At 35.8% G+C, this 18,397-nt stretch overlaps 1 protein-coding gene across 1 annotated transcript in view; it reads right to left on the bottom strand.

The window, feature by feature from the left end:
* The window catches only part of LOC129800581 (protein purity of essence), a 45,158-nt gene that overhangs the window by 6,114 nt on the left and 20,647 nt on the right, over positions 1-18,397 (bottom strand). The window contains exons 6-8 of the mRNA XM_055845073.1: positions 17,327-17,846; positions 12,401-14,566; positions 12,116-12,324 (exon numbers count right to left, since the gene is read on the bottom strand). Coding sequence (XP_055701048.1) covers positions 12,116-12,324; positions 12,401-14,566; positions 17,327-17,846 — 2,895 coding nt within the window. The remainder of the gene's footprint in view (positions 1-12,115; positions 12,325-12,400; positions 14,567-17,326; positions 17,847-18,397) is intronic.

Below are 18,397 nucleotides of genomic sequence, written 5' to 3'. Positions count from 1 at the left end.
TATGGTTGCCTATTTAAAAATGTGCCACCCTTAAATTTTATTGCTCGAATTTAAAGAGGGAGCAAGAATATTCTCATTTCTTTGAAAGAGAAGATTAAATTAAATTAAAAAAAAAGAGATATAAAATATTTTGATGTATTAACTTGTTCATTTTCCTTTTTAGAAGATATAAACATTTAAAGACTTGAGGTCTCGTGTTCACTAATCAAGATAATTAGTAAAAATAAAGAATTATAAAGATGTATAAATATAAAAAATAGTTTTTAATCCACGAGGTTTGTTAAAAAAAAGACTTAAAAATTCTGCAAGCTACGTACATTTTGTCTGAAGTACTCCTACATTCTTAACACAAAAATTAGTAGAACTCTTTAATATCTCTTTAGAATATTATAACAATATTCTTGTTGTCTTTCAGAAGCATTATATCATATTAAACAATAAACAATAAATAATGATAGAGTATTTACCAAAAAAAAGCTTTTCTTATGAACGATGCCCAATTTTAATACTCACTCCGTCCCGAAAAAACTCATACTTTTGCCAATACATTTTATATGAAAGAATGTACGACATTTTTGGGACAGAGGGAGTATTAATTTTCTCATGCAAATATAATTTATAAATAAAGTATAGATAAAATTCAATCACTAATACTCAAATTTGCAATTAATTGAAAATTGTGATTTTCCGATAAATAATACAAATGAAATTAGAAAAATTATTTCTAACTTGAGAGTTTTTTAATCCCAATAATATAGTTTTAGTAAAAGCTATAAAAAGAATGCATAAATAACTATATTAAGCCTTAATGTTGCTTTCAAATTTCAAATTGAAAAGTTTCTAAAGGAAAAATCCTTTAGAAATAACAATTTGTCTTTTGAAGTTGTTAAAAAAGAAAGATATAAGAAATTATAATACAATTTTGATAATTTTTCTCCTTGTCTTTCTCAATACCCGCAAGCTTCTAAGCTTTAATACCTAAATTTGCATATGTACAGTGCAAGCATATTAAATTAACAGTAATTAAATAGTCCTATCCCATAAAAATTAATTCACATCTCATTACGAATTATCGTAGACCGTATTTTTGTTAACTCTAAGGGCAGAATCACATTGAGAGTAAAATGCTCACCGTCACCGTCAAAGCCCTCACCGTATTTCGTTAATTTACGCATTTTCATTGCAATTCTTACGCAAATTCTGAATTACCGTGTTACCTTATGTCATACTCGGTGGCACTAGGTGAAAATAGTATAAGAAAATTGAATAAATAAAGCGAAAATGCGATAAACGGTGAGCAAAAAAACTGTACGAAAAACTGTAGCAAAAAAATCCTACAGTTTTTTTTTGCTCACCGTTTATCGCATTTTCGCTTTATTTATTCAATTTTCTTATACTATTTTCACCTAGTGCCACCGAGTATGACATAAGGTAACACGGTAATTCAGAATTTGCGTAAGAATTGCAATGAAAATGCGTAAATCAACGAAATACGGTGAGGGCTTTGACGGTGACGGTGAGCATTTTACTGTCAATGTGATTCTGCCCTAAAAGAGTTTTATTAAAAAAAGAAACCGTCAATTTATTAGCAAAATGTCATAAAACTTTTTTTTTTGAAAATAATGCAGAATTCTATCGTTTTCTATTACCCGTTAACTACCCCAAAGCCTTCATTTAACTGTTTTACCACGTTCTTGTACGAGGATCAAACTATTTGCTGTAAATAAATTTAAATTTAATTGAAACTGTTTTTGACTTATCAATTAGCGTTTTATTTTTTCTCTTGATATTTTTAGGATTTTTTTATAACGATTATAGCCAGAAATTAAATTATTTATCATCAAATACTAAAAATATTTTGCAGGAAATAAAGGAATTATTTTTATTTCAATTTTACTTCTTTTTTAAATGAAGAAAATGGGTAATTTAATGCACCCACAATATTAATGCACCCATTCCCAAAAAAAGATGCAATTTGAATTCAAATAATTACCGGGAAAATAAATAGCGATTTTCAGTCTCAATCAGTGTGTCTCCACTGAATTTCGTCAAATGCGGTAGTTGTCTCAGTCACCGCCGAGTTTTCGTTGTTGACTAAATGAAAAACAACAGCTCCGCAAAAGACAGTTTTGTGCAGTTTAATCGCGGAAAAACCTATTAATTCGATTAGAATCTGTAAAATAAATTTCAATAAGGTATTATCTTTTTTCCAAAGTGTTTTAGTGCCTGTATTAGTAGGTAGTAAAATGTGAAGTGGCAAAAGCTCGGCATCCTGTGGCTCACACACAAAGAGACATTTCAACGAAGCTATGTAGTCTCTTACTACATAGCAAATAAACTTCAGAATTGGCCCCCAGGTCTAAACGGTAAAACTGTTGTGACGCATTTTGTGCATCACAACTCGGTTTTCAAATATTCATGATCGCGCTGGTTCTTTCGTGAAATATCAAGAAGAGACATGATAGATCATGTCTAGCGCCGCGAGAGTTTTCTATCCAATTATCCTTACGAAATTTATAGCCCAAAGTAACATCTTAAAGCCATTAGGCAGGTGTTCGTAAGATCACGATGGGCGAGATATGAGTGACCAAAAAGGGGATGCATTTGTTGGCTTAAGCAAACAAAGGCATCCTCTATTCCTGGGAAACTCGTAAAGTGGGTGATCTATGGTGACAAGCTTTTAAGATTACTTTCTCTTCGAGACGGTCGTAAAATAATAGCTCGCGCCAAGACAGCCATAACAGCCCGAAAAGAAATAGGGACAAAGATAACAAAGATCGAAAAGGTGTGTGGTCCTCGGTCATCTCAATTAAGCATCCCCTTTCTTAAGGATATAGAATGTGTTGGAGAAAACTCTAGAGATAGCGAAAGTGGATAATTGGAAGGCACTTAACGATCGTCTCCAGACGATCGTTATCTAGAGGTTCGTCCTGAATCGCTAATTGGACACCTTCCCACGGGAAATAATGTCGAATAGAATTAGGGTGCGAGTGGAGGATTTTAGTATAAAAAGAGTAGCTAGATTCAAGAGGTTGGTTCAGTCACTGTGTAAACGTAGCCCATGCCATTGGGCAGTGTAATAATCTTCCTTAATAAAAAAATATAGCAACTAAAAAAATAGTGTATTGAGGAAACATCATCATCTGGATCCGGAGGCAACAAGGTGGCCTCAATTGGGGTCACCACATTTGGTGTTTTCGCCCGGGACGAAAATTAATCCTGGAGTGAATCAACGCAGAAATTCAGCAGAGGATCCAGAAGATTGACCAGTCATTGTCTGAAGCCAATCACCATCACCAGGAAAACAACCTGATGTCGGAATTCGCGGGCAGATAGATGTCCAATGAATCTCGAATCCTAGAGCTACGAAACCGGGAGATTGTGTGTGAGAACACGTCAATTGAGAAAAAAAAACGAGAAATCGTGCCAAGAAACTCCAGAGGAAGAGAGACCGTCGGTACTTCACTCCCCTATTGTCAAAAGGGAGCCAGAGGAAAATACTCTCCAACATTTCCCGCTGAGGACATAAAAAAGAATGTTTCACACTCCAATCAAACCTTACATTACGAAAATTGATACAGCAGACAACGATAATCATCGATCTGAATCATCTTCGCCGGAAGAAGAAGATATCCTAAACGCACTCCAAAGTTCTGGGGAAGAAACTGAGAGAGATCAACAACATACTCCACAGAAGATAAGTTCCATTCTACACCCACCAGATTTCACAATGAAGATGGAGTACGAAATGGTAACTACCCTTCAAAAACCCCACTTTATCAGCTTGGACCAGAGAGTAGCCTCACTTCCTGAATTAACTTGTAAGTCCATCAAATTATTTTTTACCGTCGCAGATTTAATTTACAATTTATATAAAATCAAGAATGATCCTAAATTAGATGAATATTTTACTTCACTCCTTTTGAGCAAAATAAGTGTTGAAATTTTTGAAAGGATCTGTAACTCTGATGCATTGTCAAATTATAAAAAATTTAAACAATATGTAATGAGTGAAGTGGACAAAAATATTATTGGTGTGGACGAAGCTAGAGAAAATCTTTATACTTGTCAAAAAGAGACAAGAGAGAGTTTTAAAGAATTTGGAAAAAGAATTCAGGAATGTCTTAATTTAGCAACAAAAGCGTATGAATCTGAGTTCGGGCAATATCTTGTCCCCGAAAATATTAAACAATCTCTGATTACTATAGCAATTGAATCATTCACCCGTGCGATACCAGATCCAGAAATAAGAGTATTAATTCGCGCCGAAAAACATGAAAATTTGGAAAACGTAATCATTTTAACTGAAAATCGTCTCAGAAGAGCGGGTTATGTGGTAAATGTATCCGAAATAAATAATATTCCCTATCAAAGATTTTTCACACATAATACGGAAAATATTGCAAATAATAAAATTAAAGAATCCAATTCCCAATTTAAAATTCCAAACAATATTGATTACGATTGTAATTTTACTTCGAATTTATTTGGGAATCCCAACCAATATAATTTTCATTCAAATGTTAGAAACAACCAGAACAATCAGAATTATTCAATCTTTTCTCCAAACCCTTCTTGCAATAATCAACCATATCTCCTATCAAACTCTAACAAAATGACTCGAAAAAACACTCAGAGAAATTTCTTTCAACAACCATCTAATCTTAATGACAACAACTCTGCCATAAAAATAGGAGATGCCTATATGAAATATGAAAACCCGTGCGGGAAAACCTGGTTGTGGACAAACTCAACAGTAATTTTTGAAGACGATTATTTTCATTCATCATTAAATCAAATTAATAAAAATATTCCTTTAAATATGTGCACCTGTCAGCTGCGAACATATTATTAATATTAAAGAGTAAAAGAACGACTCGAAAACTAAAAGAAAAAAAAAACAATAAAAAAAAAACATTCATAAATTTAACGAAAATGTGAAAATGGCACCAGTTTTATCAATTTTTATTACGCGGATACATAAAACGAATTAACTCCAAATTTATTAAATTCTATGAATCTCATTTGTCCATCCGTATTAAAAACAAATTCTCTAAATAAAAGTACAAGAACATTTCCACTAAAAAAAAATAGGATTATTTAATGCGTGTTAATGATTATTCAATTATTTTTGTACAATTGAGCATATTTTACTAATTGGATATTAGTTATATTATGATAGTAAAACGGGACATTATAGTTTATTTCAACTAATAGCAATTGTATCCGTGTACGACCAACAATTTCTCTTAAAAAAAAAAGGTAAATAAATCAATACTTGAATAAATAAAATAAAATTTAAAAAAACATCCGTTAAATTGAGTCAAACTCTTGAAGCTCATAAAAGAATCTTTTCAAATATTTTTAGGAAATGAAAAAAAGCAAACACATAAAAGTGTATTCGTAAAATATCACAAAAATAAATATTTACAAAAAAAAAGATTAGTGGTAAATTGAAAATAATTGTTTCTAATATTCAGAAACATATCCTAATAAATTGAATACTTTTACAAATACATTTGATAAGAACCTTCTAGAGGAACAAAACTAACTAAGAAGCAATTAAATTCAAATTTGATAAAAACAAAATAAAAAATATTTCAAATCAATCGAAAATTTCAATTAAACGACAAACTCTTTCAAATTAATAAAATCTTATAAAATTTTAGTACATGGGTAATTGATAACCTGAAGGAAATTTAGTTTAATTTTGAAAATACTTCCTTTCTACAAAAACCGTTTGATAATCACACACACATTCTCAAACAAAGCCAGAAAGAAGTCTTCATCACCTAAAAAAATAAAATTAATTTGAAAAATAATTCTGAAATTCATAAACGGTAATTTCGACGCAAAGAAAGTAATACTATATGGATAAAACTCCTAATGATTTAATTAAAAATTCTGAACGAAGGAATCAGTTAAGGAATTCTAAAAGATAATTTAAGAAATCTAATAACCAAACAAATTTTCTGAGAATGTCTTTTGCTAAGGACATAATTATATTAACTTTTTTATACAATTCAATCTCTAAAATTTATTGTTCTTCCAAACTATTTGCGTATTTAAGTTTATTATAAACTAGTGCGCATACACTGCCATTTTAATTTGGAACAGTGTGTATTACACACTGCGTAAGATGCGCAGAATAATCCATTAGCGACCAAACTACATATTCGTTTCTTATCATTTATTCCCTCTATTGCTTTAGCTGTGCCAGAAAATAAAATTATTTAGTTCAATCTAAAGTCAATATCGCTATTAAATGATTAACGTCAAAGGATTTAAAAAATATATATAATATTTAATAAAAAAATTTAGTTTTATTCTCATCTTTATTCAAAAAGGATTCTGATATTATTATTCGCAGGGTTATCTAAAACGAAATAAATGGAAATACGCAAAATATTGAAAACGATTTTAAATTTAAAACGAATTATTATTTCAGAAAGATTTAATAACTGATCCATTTAAAACTCAATTTTTATATAACTATCCAATTCAACAAATAGATCAAATACCAATGGTATATTTCGAGAAAATCTCCCACCACTTCAACTATCAGATTGAAAATTCACGGATATATTTAATGTACCTCGTTCATTAAAAGATTTTAGAAACAAGAACGACAAAAAATATTAAATTGGTAAAAAGAAAATAAAATTGGAAAATTTACAGTATAATTTTAATTACTTCGTATTTTTGGTAACAAAATATTATCAACTTATAACATTTCACATACTACTTATTACACTTTTATTTCCTATACATTAAATTTAAAACTTAATTATTTTTCAAAAAATAACAAATTATCAAAAATTGAAATTATGAGAAGAAATTTCCTAGCAAGTAATAGTAGAGGAATTTTCAAGAAGAAAAAAAAAATGCAAAATTACGAAATTAATTAAGGCTATAAATCTAAAGAAAACTTGAGGAAATCTTGAAATTACTTGATAAGAATGTCAAAAGACTTTCCTGTCAAAATTCGAAGTCGAATATTCCTGCTGAGTACATTTTCCTGGACGATGCGAACTGATAACAGTCAGTTTCAATCGGCATGAGAATGTAAGAAACCGCCATTTGACGATTAAGTCAGTGTGAGAAATGGCGTGTTAAAAGGCTCCGTCATTTGACATTTAGTCAGTGTGGAAGTGACGGGATAATATAGGGCACCGCCATTTGACTTTTAGTCAGTGTGTGAGGTGGCGAGATAGTATAGTATCGTGATGCCCGAGGGCTACTATGGAGGTCAAAGGACATTCAGGCCCTCATTTTATATATATGTAATAGATATTTATGAACATAAATATATGCATATATATGCCTTAAAAAAACTAAGGAGGACAAAACGTGATATATGACACTTTAAGTCTCGTATTGCGTTTTTCCAGAGTTTTCTGTGAGAATAAAAATACCTCACAGACAACAGACAACAAAATGAAAGTAGGAAATTGACAGATGATGACAGGAAACATTCATAATTTTTATAATGAAATTCTGAATTAGAAAATAAGAATTCACAGGACGCTCAATGAATCAAGTAATAGGGCTTCTAGCTCTATAATGAAAGTGTCCGAATTCAGATGTCGATTACGTCACCAAGAATTCTCTGGCGTTAAAGGTATTCGAATTAAGCGGTCTTCAGACTAGAGGTTTAGCCCAATTCCCAAAGGTCTCAAGACCTAAATAACGAACAATTGTATTGGTGTTTGAAAACCTAATAGGTCACTTATCTTTGTTAGTCCAATCCTCAGTTACATTTTTCCAAAAGTCGTGAGTAATAAGAAATTAAACAGTTAAGCCATATATCTAAGCCTTAGGTCTGAAGCTCGTATTACATTCAGTGAACTCTACTGTACTTGATTCTATAGGGTATGGGATTGGCAACCCCATATAAGAAAAGAACATTATTGCTTATTTTCAAAATGCTTTTGCGCAAAAGTCTGCACAGTAGAATCAGAAACAGATTACAACGATAATCGTTAGTTTGTTTTTTCTTTACCACGATTGTTCTTGTAGAGTCACTCGAATATGTATTTCAGTAAAATTCGTAATCTGAAAATTACACAGTTTTCGGTTAAAATGTGTACAAATTACACAGTTTTCAGTCAAATGTGTTCAAATTACGTAAATGTGTTTCAATACACATGGTTACATATTTAATGAAAAATTTGCAATGAAAGTCATGGTAAAAAGGGTGAACATTTTTTACTGTATATGGTTCCTTTATGGAATATTGCGTTAGCATTATTATTATTATTATTTGTTTTTTTTTCATTAAGAATCCACTACATACTTAAAGAAGACATTACTAAAAGATGAAATCACATTGCTCTAACTCAGATACAATACGCACAAGACAAATAAGAAAAGAAAGTAATAACTACACTACGAAAACCTCGAAACTGAAAATGAATTACCATAGAAAAAAATAAAATAAATCAAATACATATTTTAAAATATTTTAAAAGACATAAATAAAAACAATAATAATATTATCTAGAAAAAAAAGTTTTACATAAAAAAAAATCACAATAAAACGATGTATACTTTAATAGTATATATTTAAGAATGAGGATCATTCTTCCATAAGGGGGAAGGAGGTCCCCTGGGACCCTAACATATTGTAATGAAAACTTAATACAATTATTAATATCAGCATCATCAAAATCATTACGATAAAAACAATATTGATCTTTACAACTTTATTCAAAAAACTATTTGATTAAAATTATATCCAACAGAGATATATTTTAGATTTAAAAATTGAGTTAGCAGTTAATCACACACCGAGGCTCTTTAGAGTAGCCCTCTTAGTTTTGTCCAACAATCTCAACTCCAGCCTTATAGAATTTAATAATTCAATAGTAAATTCAAAAAAATATAAAAACAGGTTAAATATAATCATCCAAATTAGCTTAAGAATAAATTCATGTAAAGCATATACCCAACCTCTAATGTTCACGCAGTCTATCAATATTTCTTGCAAAAGTTGATTAATATTTGCATTTTCAAAAATAAATAATGTAACTTTAAATATATCTTAACATAGAAACAGAATTAAAAAAAAATGATATTCCAGAAAAAAAAAAACAAATAATACTAAAAAATTGTAAGCTAGTCTTCTTTTCAAAAAACATTGTTAGTATTAAGAATATTACATTACCATTATGTAATCGACATTATTTCCTATCACCCCCATAAGCTTCCTTTTTCTCAGGGGAAAGGAATGTTGTGACGCATTTTGTGCATCACAACTCGGTTTTCAAATATTCATGATCGCGCTGGTTCTTTCGTGAAATATCAAGAAGAGACATGATAGATCATGTCTAGCGCCGCGAGAGTTTTCTATCCAATTATCCTTACGAAATTTATAGCCCAAAGTAACATCTTAAAGCCATTAGGCAGGTGTTCGTAAGATCACGATGGGCGAGATATGAGTGACCAAAAAGGGGATGCATTTGTTGGCTTAAGCAAACAAAGGCATCCTCTATTCCTGGGAAACTCGTAAAGTGGGTGATCTATGGTGACAAGCTTTTAAGATTACTTTCTCTTCGAGACGGTCGTAAAATAATAGCTCGCGCCAAGACAGCCATAACAGCCCGAAAAGAAATAGGGACAAAGATAACAAAGATCGAAAAGGTGTGTGGTCCTCGGTCATCTCAATTAAGCATCCCCTTTCTTAAGGATATAGAATGTGTTGGAGAAAACTCTAGAGATAGCGAAAGTGGATAATTGGAAGGCACTTAACGATCGTCTCCAGACGATCGTTATCTAGAGGTTCGTCCTGAATCACTAATTGGACACCTTCCCACGGGAAATAATGTCGAATAGAATTAGGGTGCGAGTGGAGGATTTTAGTATAAAAAGAGTAGCTAGATTCAAGAGGTTGGTTCAGTCACTGTGTAAACGTAGCCCATGCCATTGGGCAGTGTAATAATCTTCCTTAATAAAAAAATATAGCAACTAAAAAAATAGTGTATTGAGGAAACATCATCATCTGGATCCGGAGGCAACAAGGTGGCCTCAATTGGGGTCACCACAAAACTTGATCCTACTCATAACTGGATGAAGAAGCTAGCGTGATACGTATAGATAGGGGACTCTCCGGTGATGGCCAGTGGATTTGAAGTCACTTCACAACTTCACACTTCTTCAATCTTGCCCAGAGCTTTCGGTCCTGGATTATCAGAAAGCGCCAAACCACATATCAAAACCGTACCTAAAGAAAAATTGCTAAAAAGTTGAATATCCGTGAAAAATTTTTTGAAAAAACCTTCCCAATTGATATTCTGAAAGTGATGATATTGTCCAATCGCACACAAAATAACGATCCTCATAAAGTACAAAAAAAAACATAGTTTAGTCGACAACTGAAGAAGATCCATAATATACAGGACCAAAAGCTCTGGACAAGATTGAAGAAGAGTTTTTGTTTGTGAAGTGACTTCAAATCCAGTAGCCATCACCGGAGAGTCCCATATCTATTGATCCTACTCTATCTCCAATGTCTATTATTACTATTATTCGTGTCGAGTCGAGACATTTTATTTTGTATTACAATGTGCTCGCATTGGAAGAATCTGCTGATCGTAGATCGCCCAGGAACGCCTTTCCCGTGGTGAATGCTTCTTCATTCACCACGGGCCAATGGGCGGGACTCGAGCTCACAGCTGTGAGAGTCGAGCCAGAGATCTCAACGCCCAAGACCCAATGGTCTTGCCTATTGCGCCACTGAGATCCCCAGTCTAATATCTATTGAGCGATTCCTAACATTTTTTAAAAACTTTTTTGGCCTTTTGTGGGGTGGCCTTAGACTGTCCACGAAGAGCTATCTCTAAACACGTCTGCACTGCACGATAGTCCGCCAAGGGAGAGAGAGAGAGAGAGAGTTCTCCCTCTCTCTACTTGCATGCCTATTCGTTACTAATACTCCTAGAAAATACTCGCTGACAGTCGTCTTCACTACCCTCACAAGTTCTACTCCTAGGAAGGAGATTATTGTCTCGAAACAACTCGAAACAATTTACCTCTGTTTCAGAGGGATTTGGCTTTAGGTGATTCTCCTTATTGAATTTGGAAAATTCCACAAGGCAGGTCTCAAGCTGGGAATCAACGTCTTGAAACGTGTTTTCCTTAACAGCTAGAGCCAAATCATCTGCGTACAAGAAGGCCTTGGAAGGAGACGGCAGCCAAGCAACGAAAGTTCCCTGTTTGAACACCGTTCAGCAAACGCGTTCGGAACAAGGTTCGGTCCAATGTAAATCCTTACGGGCTGGGAAAAAGCGAAAGCGGTTGAAGCAATAGTTCTCTTTGATGGCCACTACTTTCTGAACATTTGGGAGGCCGCCACCGTCGCGGCATGTCGAACAGGGAACTCTATCATTGCTGGGGTTCCACATGCCGCGACGGTGGTGGCCTCCCAAATGTTCAGAAAGTAGTGGCCATCAAAGAGAACTATTGCTTCAACCGCGTTCGCTTTTTCTCAGCCCGTAAGGATTTACATTGGACCGAACCTTGTTCCGAACGCGTTTGCTGAACGATGTTCAAACAGGGAACTTTCGTTGCTGGGCAGGGAACTCTATCGTTGCTGGGAGTGGCTGCTTATTTGTGTAAATATTAAACAAGGTGGGAGCCAGAACACTACCTTGCGGTAGGCCATTTTTGCAGTCTCCATCTGTTTTTCTAACCACGGAACTCAACAAAGAATCTTGGGTTCTCTAAAAAAACCCCAATCATCCGTGCGAAGCCTTAGTCGTTTGTCAGATTGTAGATCTTTGATAGAAGGATTCTGTGGTTTACTGTGTCAAAGACTGCCGAGAGGTCAACGAAGGCAACACCTGTGATTTTGCCTTTCTCGAAACCATCTTCAATAAACTGAATGAGGTTCAAAACTTGACCAGAGCTGGATTTTCCAGAGCGGTACCCAGCTTGCTCTTCGATCAGCTTGTCCTCTACAGCAGGTGCAATCCTTTGCAACAGAATACTTTCAAACATTTTAAAGAGATAGCACTATCATAAGATTATCTGTACTTACCACTGTTTTTTTGTTTATTTCTTTTACCGTAGAGATAAACTAAAAAGTAAATAATTGAGTAAATGAGAAATATCTTACCTTCGACAAGCTTGAACTTTCTGGATAATCTTGCTGAGGTCTTCAAATGATGCCTTGGACTCTCCACAGTATTTCTGTGCCAGCAATTGAATCACCTTATTGACTTGCGATGAACTCACCAGACTCACAACCACAGATTCATCGAAATTCCTATCCAACTTGTGTTCTGCAATCTTCTGCACGAGAAGCTCCAAGAATTGCTTATTGGCCTGTGACGTGAAATAAAATAATTATGTGAATGAATAAAAATGAATATTGAAAGCATATCTCGAAATGATGAAGTACCTGTAGTTGTCGATAGACCCGATCAGCCTTCTCCAGAGATGAATGAATGGTCTGGACAGTTTTTGCCCGATCATCAGCTGACTCAATGGGATCCACAGCACAACAGGCACGTCCAAAGATGGTATAGTCAAATTTGGCATATTTACAGAAGCCACAAGAATGACAGAGGAAAGGATCCTTCTCATCGTAGTTGATAGCACGACATTTGTGACACTGATAGACATTCTCTCCGCAATTGCTGCAGACACCGGGATTGGCCGGTACGGCAGCACTGCATCGTGGACATTGGAGACTCTCACTAGATCCTGTGACAGTTTCATAGAAGTCAGCATACTCAATCATGAGATTGCATGCTGTTATTGGTAGTGGAAAGTCAATTTTAGCATCAGTTTGACCCGATGACAGAGTCACTTTGCGTGCTTTGTGCCACATTGCTGGACGATTTTTGAGTTCAACAACTGCCTGAACTGTACGATTGTTGTAGTAGATATTAATTGTTCTGACCATTTTGGTTCTCTTGAGGTCCGCAATGCGTAGTGTTATCTTGGAGATGGTATGGCTCTGTACCAATTTCACAATTATTGTTGTTGTCGTGAATTTCGAATCAATCTTTATGGAGGAGAGTTTGATGTTGGCCATTGGAAGTTCAGGATTATTGCAGACAAGGCATGGCTCAGATTCCAAATAGAATCCTTCGAGTTCCAGCACCTGACCCAAAGCTGTGTAAATGGGAGCATTTGGATGACGTGAAAGTAGTTCATTCTGTTGCCTGAGTACAGTAACTGCCTGTTCGGTGTACTGCAACAGACGATCTGTCGAGGATTTGGTATTGAGCGTGAGGAATCCAATGAGATCGACAAATTGAGCTGTACGCCTTCCATAGGCTGACAACAATGGCCAAAGACTCCAAAGATGATTGAGTAGTTGTTCTTTTTGCGCTGTATTGCTGTTCTCGTAGAAAGCGTAGATCAGGCTGTGAGCTTGCCATCTGAGATTTGTAGAATTAGTCTCCAGCAAGAACAGTCTGATAAATTTGGTCAGTAATGCAGCTGGAACTTGTGTAAAGATCTGATCGACAAGGGATGAACATAATGCTGGATCAAACTTTGAATCAGCCATACATTCAGATTCTTCTGATTTCTCTCGATCGCGTCTCTCCTTCACCAGACTTTTGCTACTCTCGACAGCATTCTTAGCTCCACCAGAATTGCATACTGCAGATTGGAGAAGTTGCAGAATAATCGGTGATACTCCCTCATCCAACTGCTGACAGCTAATTCGCAGCAAACACGGCAGAATATCAGTGTGAACACGAATACAGAAGTGCTGCCAATTGCCCGTACGAACAGATGCAATCTCCTGACAAGCCCTTAGATGTTCAGTCAATTCCACAAGAGCATCATAGTCCAGTGTTGGAATATTAACTGATCCACTCGTTTGCAGAACACTCCCCGCCTCTGTGCAATTTCTCACGGCCTTCATGTGCGTATCCAGAGCATGAATATCCCTCATTTGACGATATTTCTCCTTATTTCCACACACATACAATAGAAGCTTCCTGACTTGTCGCCTGAGAGCTGGAGTCTGCCAGTATAGCATGTATTCACACAAAATAAATGTCATGTACTCATAGATATTTCTGTACCAATCGTAAGTTGATGGATGACCAGATGAAAGCTTCAGAATTTGATAAGGTAGCTTCACGGCCATCTCCGTGATGAGCGTCTGATAGGCTTCATAGGGATCAGAACAGCCAGTTTGAGTGGCATGGAAGGGTAGCATGTCGGGAATTGGACCATATTGAGTGGGTTTCAGGAGTTTGTTGCTGGGTGGTCCACCAGGAACAGTCACAATTGGTGCATTGAGACTGGCTCCACTCGATGGAATATCCTCATTTGTCGATGCATTCTTCCAGTAAGGCAGGAAGGATTCCAACAGAACAAGACAGTAAGGAATTGCTCCAGCCTTCATCAGAGCATTCGCTGTGGCTGATGCTACAAATGTTGCATTGTCACTCTGCCCAGTGGCACCTCCACTTGAGCCACTTGGCATTGAAGTCGATGGTGCTGAGGACGATTTTGTCGTCGATTTCACTTTTCCCATGAAGACACTCAACATGCGCAGAATAAGCCATTGAACTTCGGTTTTGGAGGTTCTTGTCGTCATCTGTAATGTTATGAAAAAATGTCTCTATTGTATTCCAGCTCACCCTCAAAGGTAGAGGACAGAGAATGCAACAGAAAAAGCAGAAGCAAAGCGTCCAGGCTTTACGAAGTGCTCGAATTCGTGATTTAGATGCTATACCGCAAAAGTACTTCGTCATCATTTACAGTTTAGCGGTTTTAACCCGATTTAACTCTTTCCAGACCGCAGCATATGCTGCAAGCCACATTCACCATTTTTTAATCAAAAATATCTAAGCTCAGGAATTAATTGAGGTCCTACAAAAAATATCTTACTTTTGGACATCTTTATAGTTTGTAATCATCCACAAGAATAGGATTTTTATCAGTTCTGAATAATTAAAAAAACATTGTTTTTCACAGAACATTCATATGTTGCTTTGGGTACTCAGAGTCCCAAAAGAGACGAAAGAGTTAAACCGATTCATAAGTCACTCTAAAAGTCCCACAAAATAGTTGTAAGAGTAAGAAAGTTCATTTTCGGACAAAAATTATTTATCGGATCATAACCGGTTTCGTTACCGGTTCACAACCAATTTGAACAGATTTATAAATCATTGAAAACATCATCCAACATTTACCTCATGAGTAATACAGGGTGGCTGAAAAAAACATGCAACAACTTTCAGAACGCACAGCTGTCAAACCGCTGGTGACAGCGGTTTCATATCTTGCATAGTGGTAGTTCATTTTATTGGCTAAAAGCCTACAAAAGCATTCTCGATAATATTTCGAGAACTCGGAACTCAAACGTGACAATTTAATGTCGCTATATTTTGCAAGAAATGCGGAAGCAGCTATCTTTAGGGCTCTTCAAAACCGGAATATAATTAAACTTTCCGTTTTTCGAAACATAACTTGATACAGGGATACTAGTAGCATTTTAAAATGCTTTGGTGAAGGTCTAAAAAAATTGCTTCATCCCTAGTCATCGTTCTTAAAATGAAGAAGCAAATTAAACAAAATCTGCGTCACATCTGCAGACAAACAATCTCTGAGACGCATAAGATCGCAAATAACCATGAAATAAATATTGTTAAAGGACCTCTATATGAAGCCTTAAAAATCCTGAAATGGAAGAGACATTGTCGATCCTCATAAAGAAGTTATGCTCGATCGATGATAGAGTAAATTCGCTTGCACGTTCATGGTCAGTTTCAGAAATGTCATCTTTTCTGATAAGAAAAATGTTTAATTGAGCAATTAATGTTCAAACAAAATAATTGTGCCTATCTGAAGGAAAGATCATACGATAATTTAGACGTTCTAATGGCCACCGAAAGTCAAGGACCACCTTTTTGAAGGTCTGAACTTCCTTGAAGACAAATTATCGCTATCCACTGGGGTTTTTAGGCTGTACAGTCAAAACAAATGCCAATGTGTTTCTGAAAATTGTCCTGGAAGGAGTGTTAGAGTCGTGGACAAACAAAAATTTTAGTAAGAAGTAATGGAAGTTCGATCAAGACACGACAACGTTCAGAAATCACGCAACGAATAAGATTTGGCTAAAAAAAATCTTTCGCACTTCATTTTGGGAAAACTATGACCTCCACAATTCTTGGATGCAAAATCGTTTGACTGCTCCAAAAGAGGCATTTTGTTGGTCAATGTTAGGACTAATAAGTAGCAAAGTATCGATGAGCTGAAGGCAGCCCTTCCTCGTGAATAGCAGGACATTCAGAAGGCTGACATTCGTGCAAACTACGATGCATTTTCTGACAGACTTAAGACCATAATTAAGTCAAAATAAGATCATATTGAACAAAACCGATAATATTCTAAAATTTTGAGGTATTTACTACCACTTTTACTTTATTTCAAAAAACGTGAACAAAAAATGAGGATAATATAGCGCTTTAGTTTGTTGCATTTTTTTTAGCCACCCTGTATAATTGAATTTCAAATAAAACGTAGTTACCGGTTATAAACCGTTTCATTAGCGATTCATAACCGATTTGAACCGGTTCAGACTTGTTAAAAAATTCGAAGACCTTTCCAACGACCCTAAACATGATACCATTCGGTTGAGAAATGCACTCTTTAGAGCCCTTTAAAATTTTTACCTTGAAAAACCGTTATTAGGAATGATGCAATGGTATTTTCGTTTAAAAAAGATCTCTAAAAGGTAAGCAGTTGGGGAAAAATAAGGGGTCTATTATTGGTTGCAGGGTCGATTTGTGGGGGTCCTCCGAAAGTTCGAAGTGTCTATCTCTAACCATTTGGTCTCTAGGCATGGTAACAGACGGACAAACTGCGTGTCTTCTACTGTTTTTGTTCAGCGGTGGTTTTATGATCTTCCGTTGGTAGAAAAAAGGTTGAGCAAGGGGCTAACAATCTTTTCCCGTAAAACCAACGAATGTCAGCTGAGATAATTCCTAGAAAGTTACTAAACAGTGAGCCTGAAGGGACGAGGATGAGGAGCCGTCCCAGAAATCTATGAAAAGAAGTATTGGATAATGTCTTTAAACAGATGGGGTACTGAGATGCTGGAGAAAACTCAGAAGGAGGATCGTCAGAAGGAGGTTAATGCGAGAGGCCCGGTCCCTTAAAAAGGGCGTCGCAGCAACCTGAGTAAGTAAGTTGATAGAAGAAAAATGTGGCATTTTACAAGAACATTCTGAACCGCCTTTGGAAAAGTTTGAGCGCGATCGGATTATATGAGATTTTGCCAAGATTTTAGTATATGAAATTGTTAAGAAGCTCATTTCAATATAGCTTTCACATAATTAAAGTTTTTACTGACCTGAACACCTTGACTTGATGGTACCATCTCCAGTCGTTCAATTAATGCGTCCAGAAGCTTCTGCATTACTGCCTGATCAGCCTCCTGACTGCCATCGAGGTCTGATGTAAGCATCAAGATGACTTGCATGAAAGATACTGCTTGAGTACCCGTCACCCAGTCCAATCCCCAGAAGTTATCAATCATCTTCTCGAGAATCGAATAGCGCAAAATGTGCAATTTTGCCGCATTTTCCGTCTCAGTGGTGTCCTCTGGATCTTCCTGAATAACACTCTCCTGAATACTTGTGGGAGGCTGTGGAGGTGGTGGCAAATTGGCTTCACGTGGCGGCGATTGATTTGGTTGATCTCCATATGTACTACTTCGACCTGATGTCCCGCCAATGCTCTCAACACCACTTCCACCACTCTCAGATCCACCACTTCCAGCGTGTTCAGCTGGTGATGTTCGTAGTGTTGAGCCATCGGTGGCAGCATTAGAGCCTTCATCGTCAGAACCACCCACTGAGGCTGATGGATCACTGGAATTTTTTTTTTTAACAATTATAGTCAATATGGATATTTTCAGTGTCCCAAAAGCGGATTGAAACCCAGGAGACTTGTATCATGGACTGAGCCATCTATCCACTTGCCCTATTCCAATTCTCGATTAATGTCGCTCTATTTTAATATTGGTGAATGATAAGAACTAATAAGGTCACCCCTTTTAGGAGTTCACAAAGTAACGTTGGATTTTCTTAACTTCTCAAATAAAAAAAAGACCGTAAGTCAATATCTCTTAACGTTTGGCAGCCAGGATGGTGAGAAGTTGATAAAAAAAATCAATTGTGAAGATTGCTCTCTCTTGGAGTTCGAGTAATTAAAAAAACGTATTAACCGGGTCCCGGTCAAAATCCCGAAAGCCAAAATCCCGAATTCTTAAAAGTGTCATAGCTACTCCCACGATTGCACCCGTGTTTGCTGGAGGCAAAGGGAAATCTTCTGTGTCTTGGAAAATTATTCTAAACATTTTCCCCCATATAATATCATCCCTTTCAGGATTTTGGCTTTCAGTATTTTGGCCTTTTCGGGA

This window comes from Phlebotomus papatasi, chromosome 1 (assembly GCF_024763615.1).
Source record: "Phlebotomus papatasi isolate M1 chromosome 1, Ppap_2.1, whole genome shotgun sequence".
Taxonomy (NCBI): domain Eukaryota; kingdom Metazoa; phylum Arthropoda; class Insecta; order Diptera; family Psychodidae; genus Phlebotomus; species Phlebotomus papatasi.
This window is presented reverse-complemented; position numbering and strand designations above follow the sequence as displayed.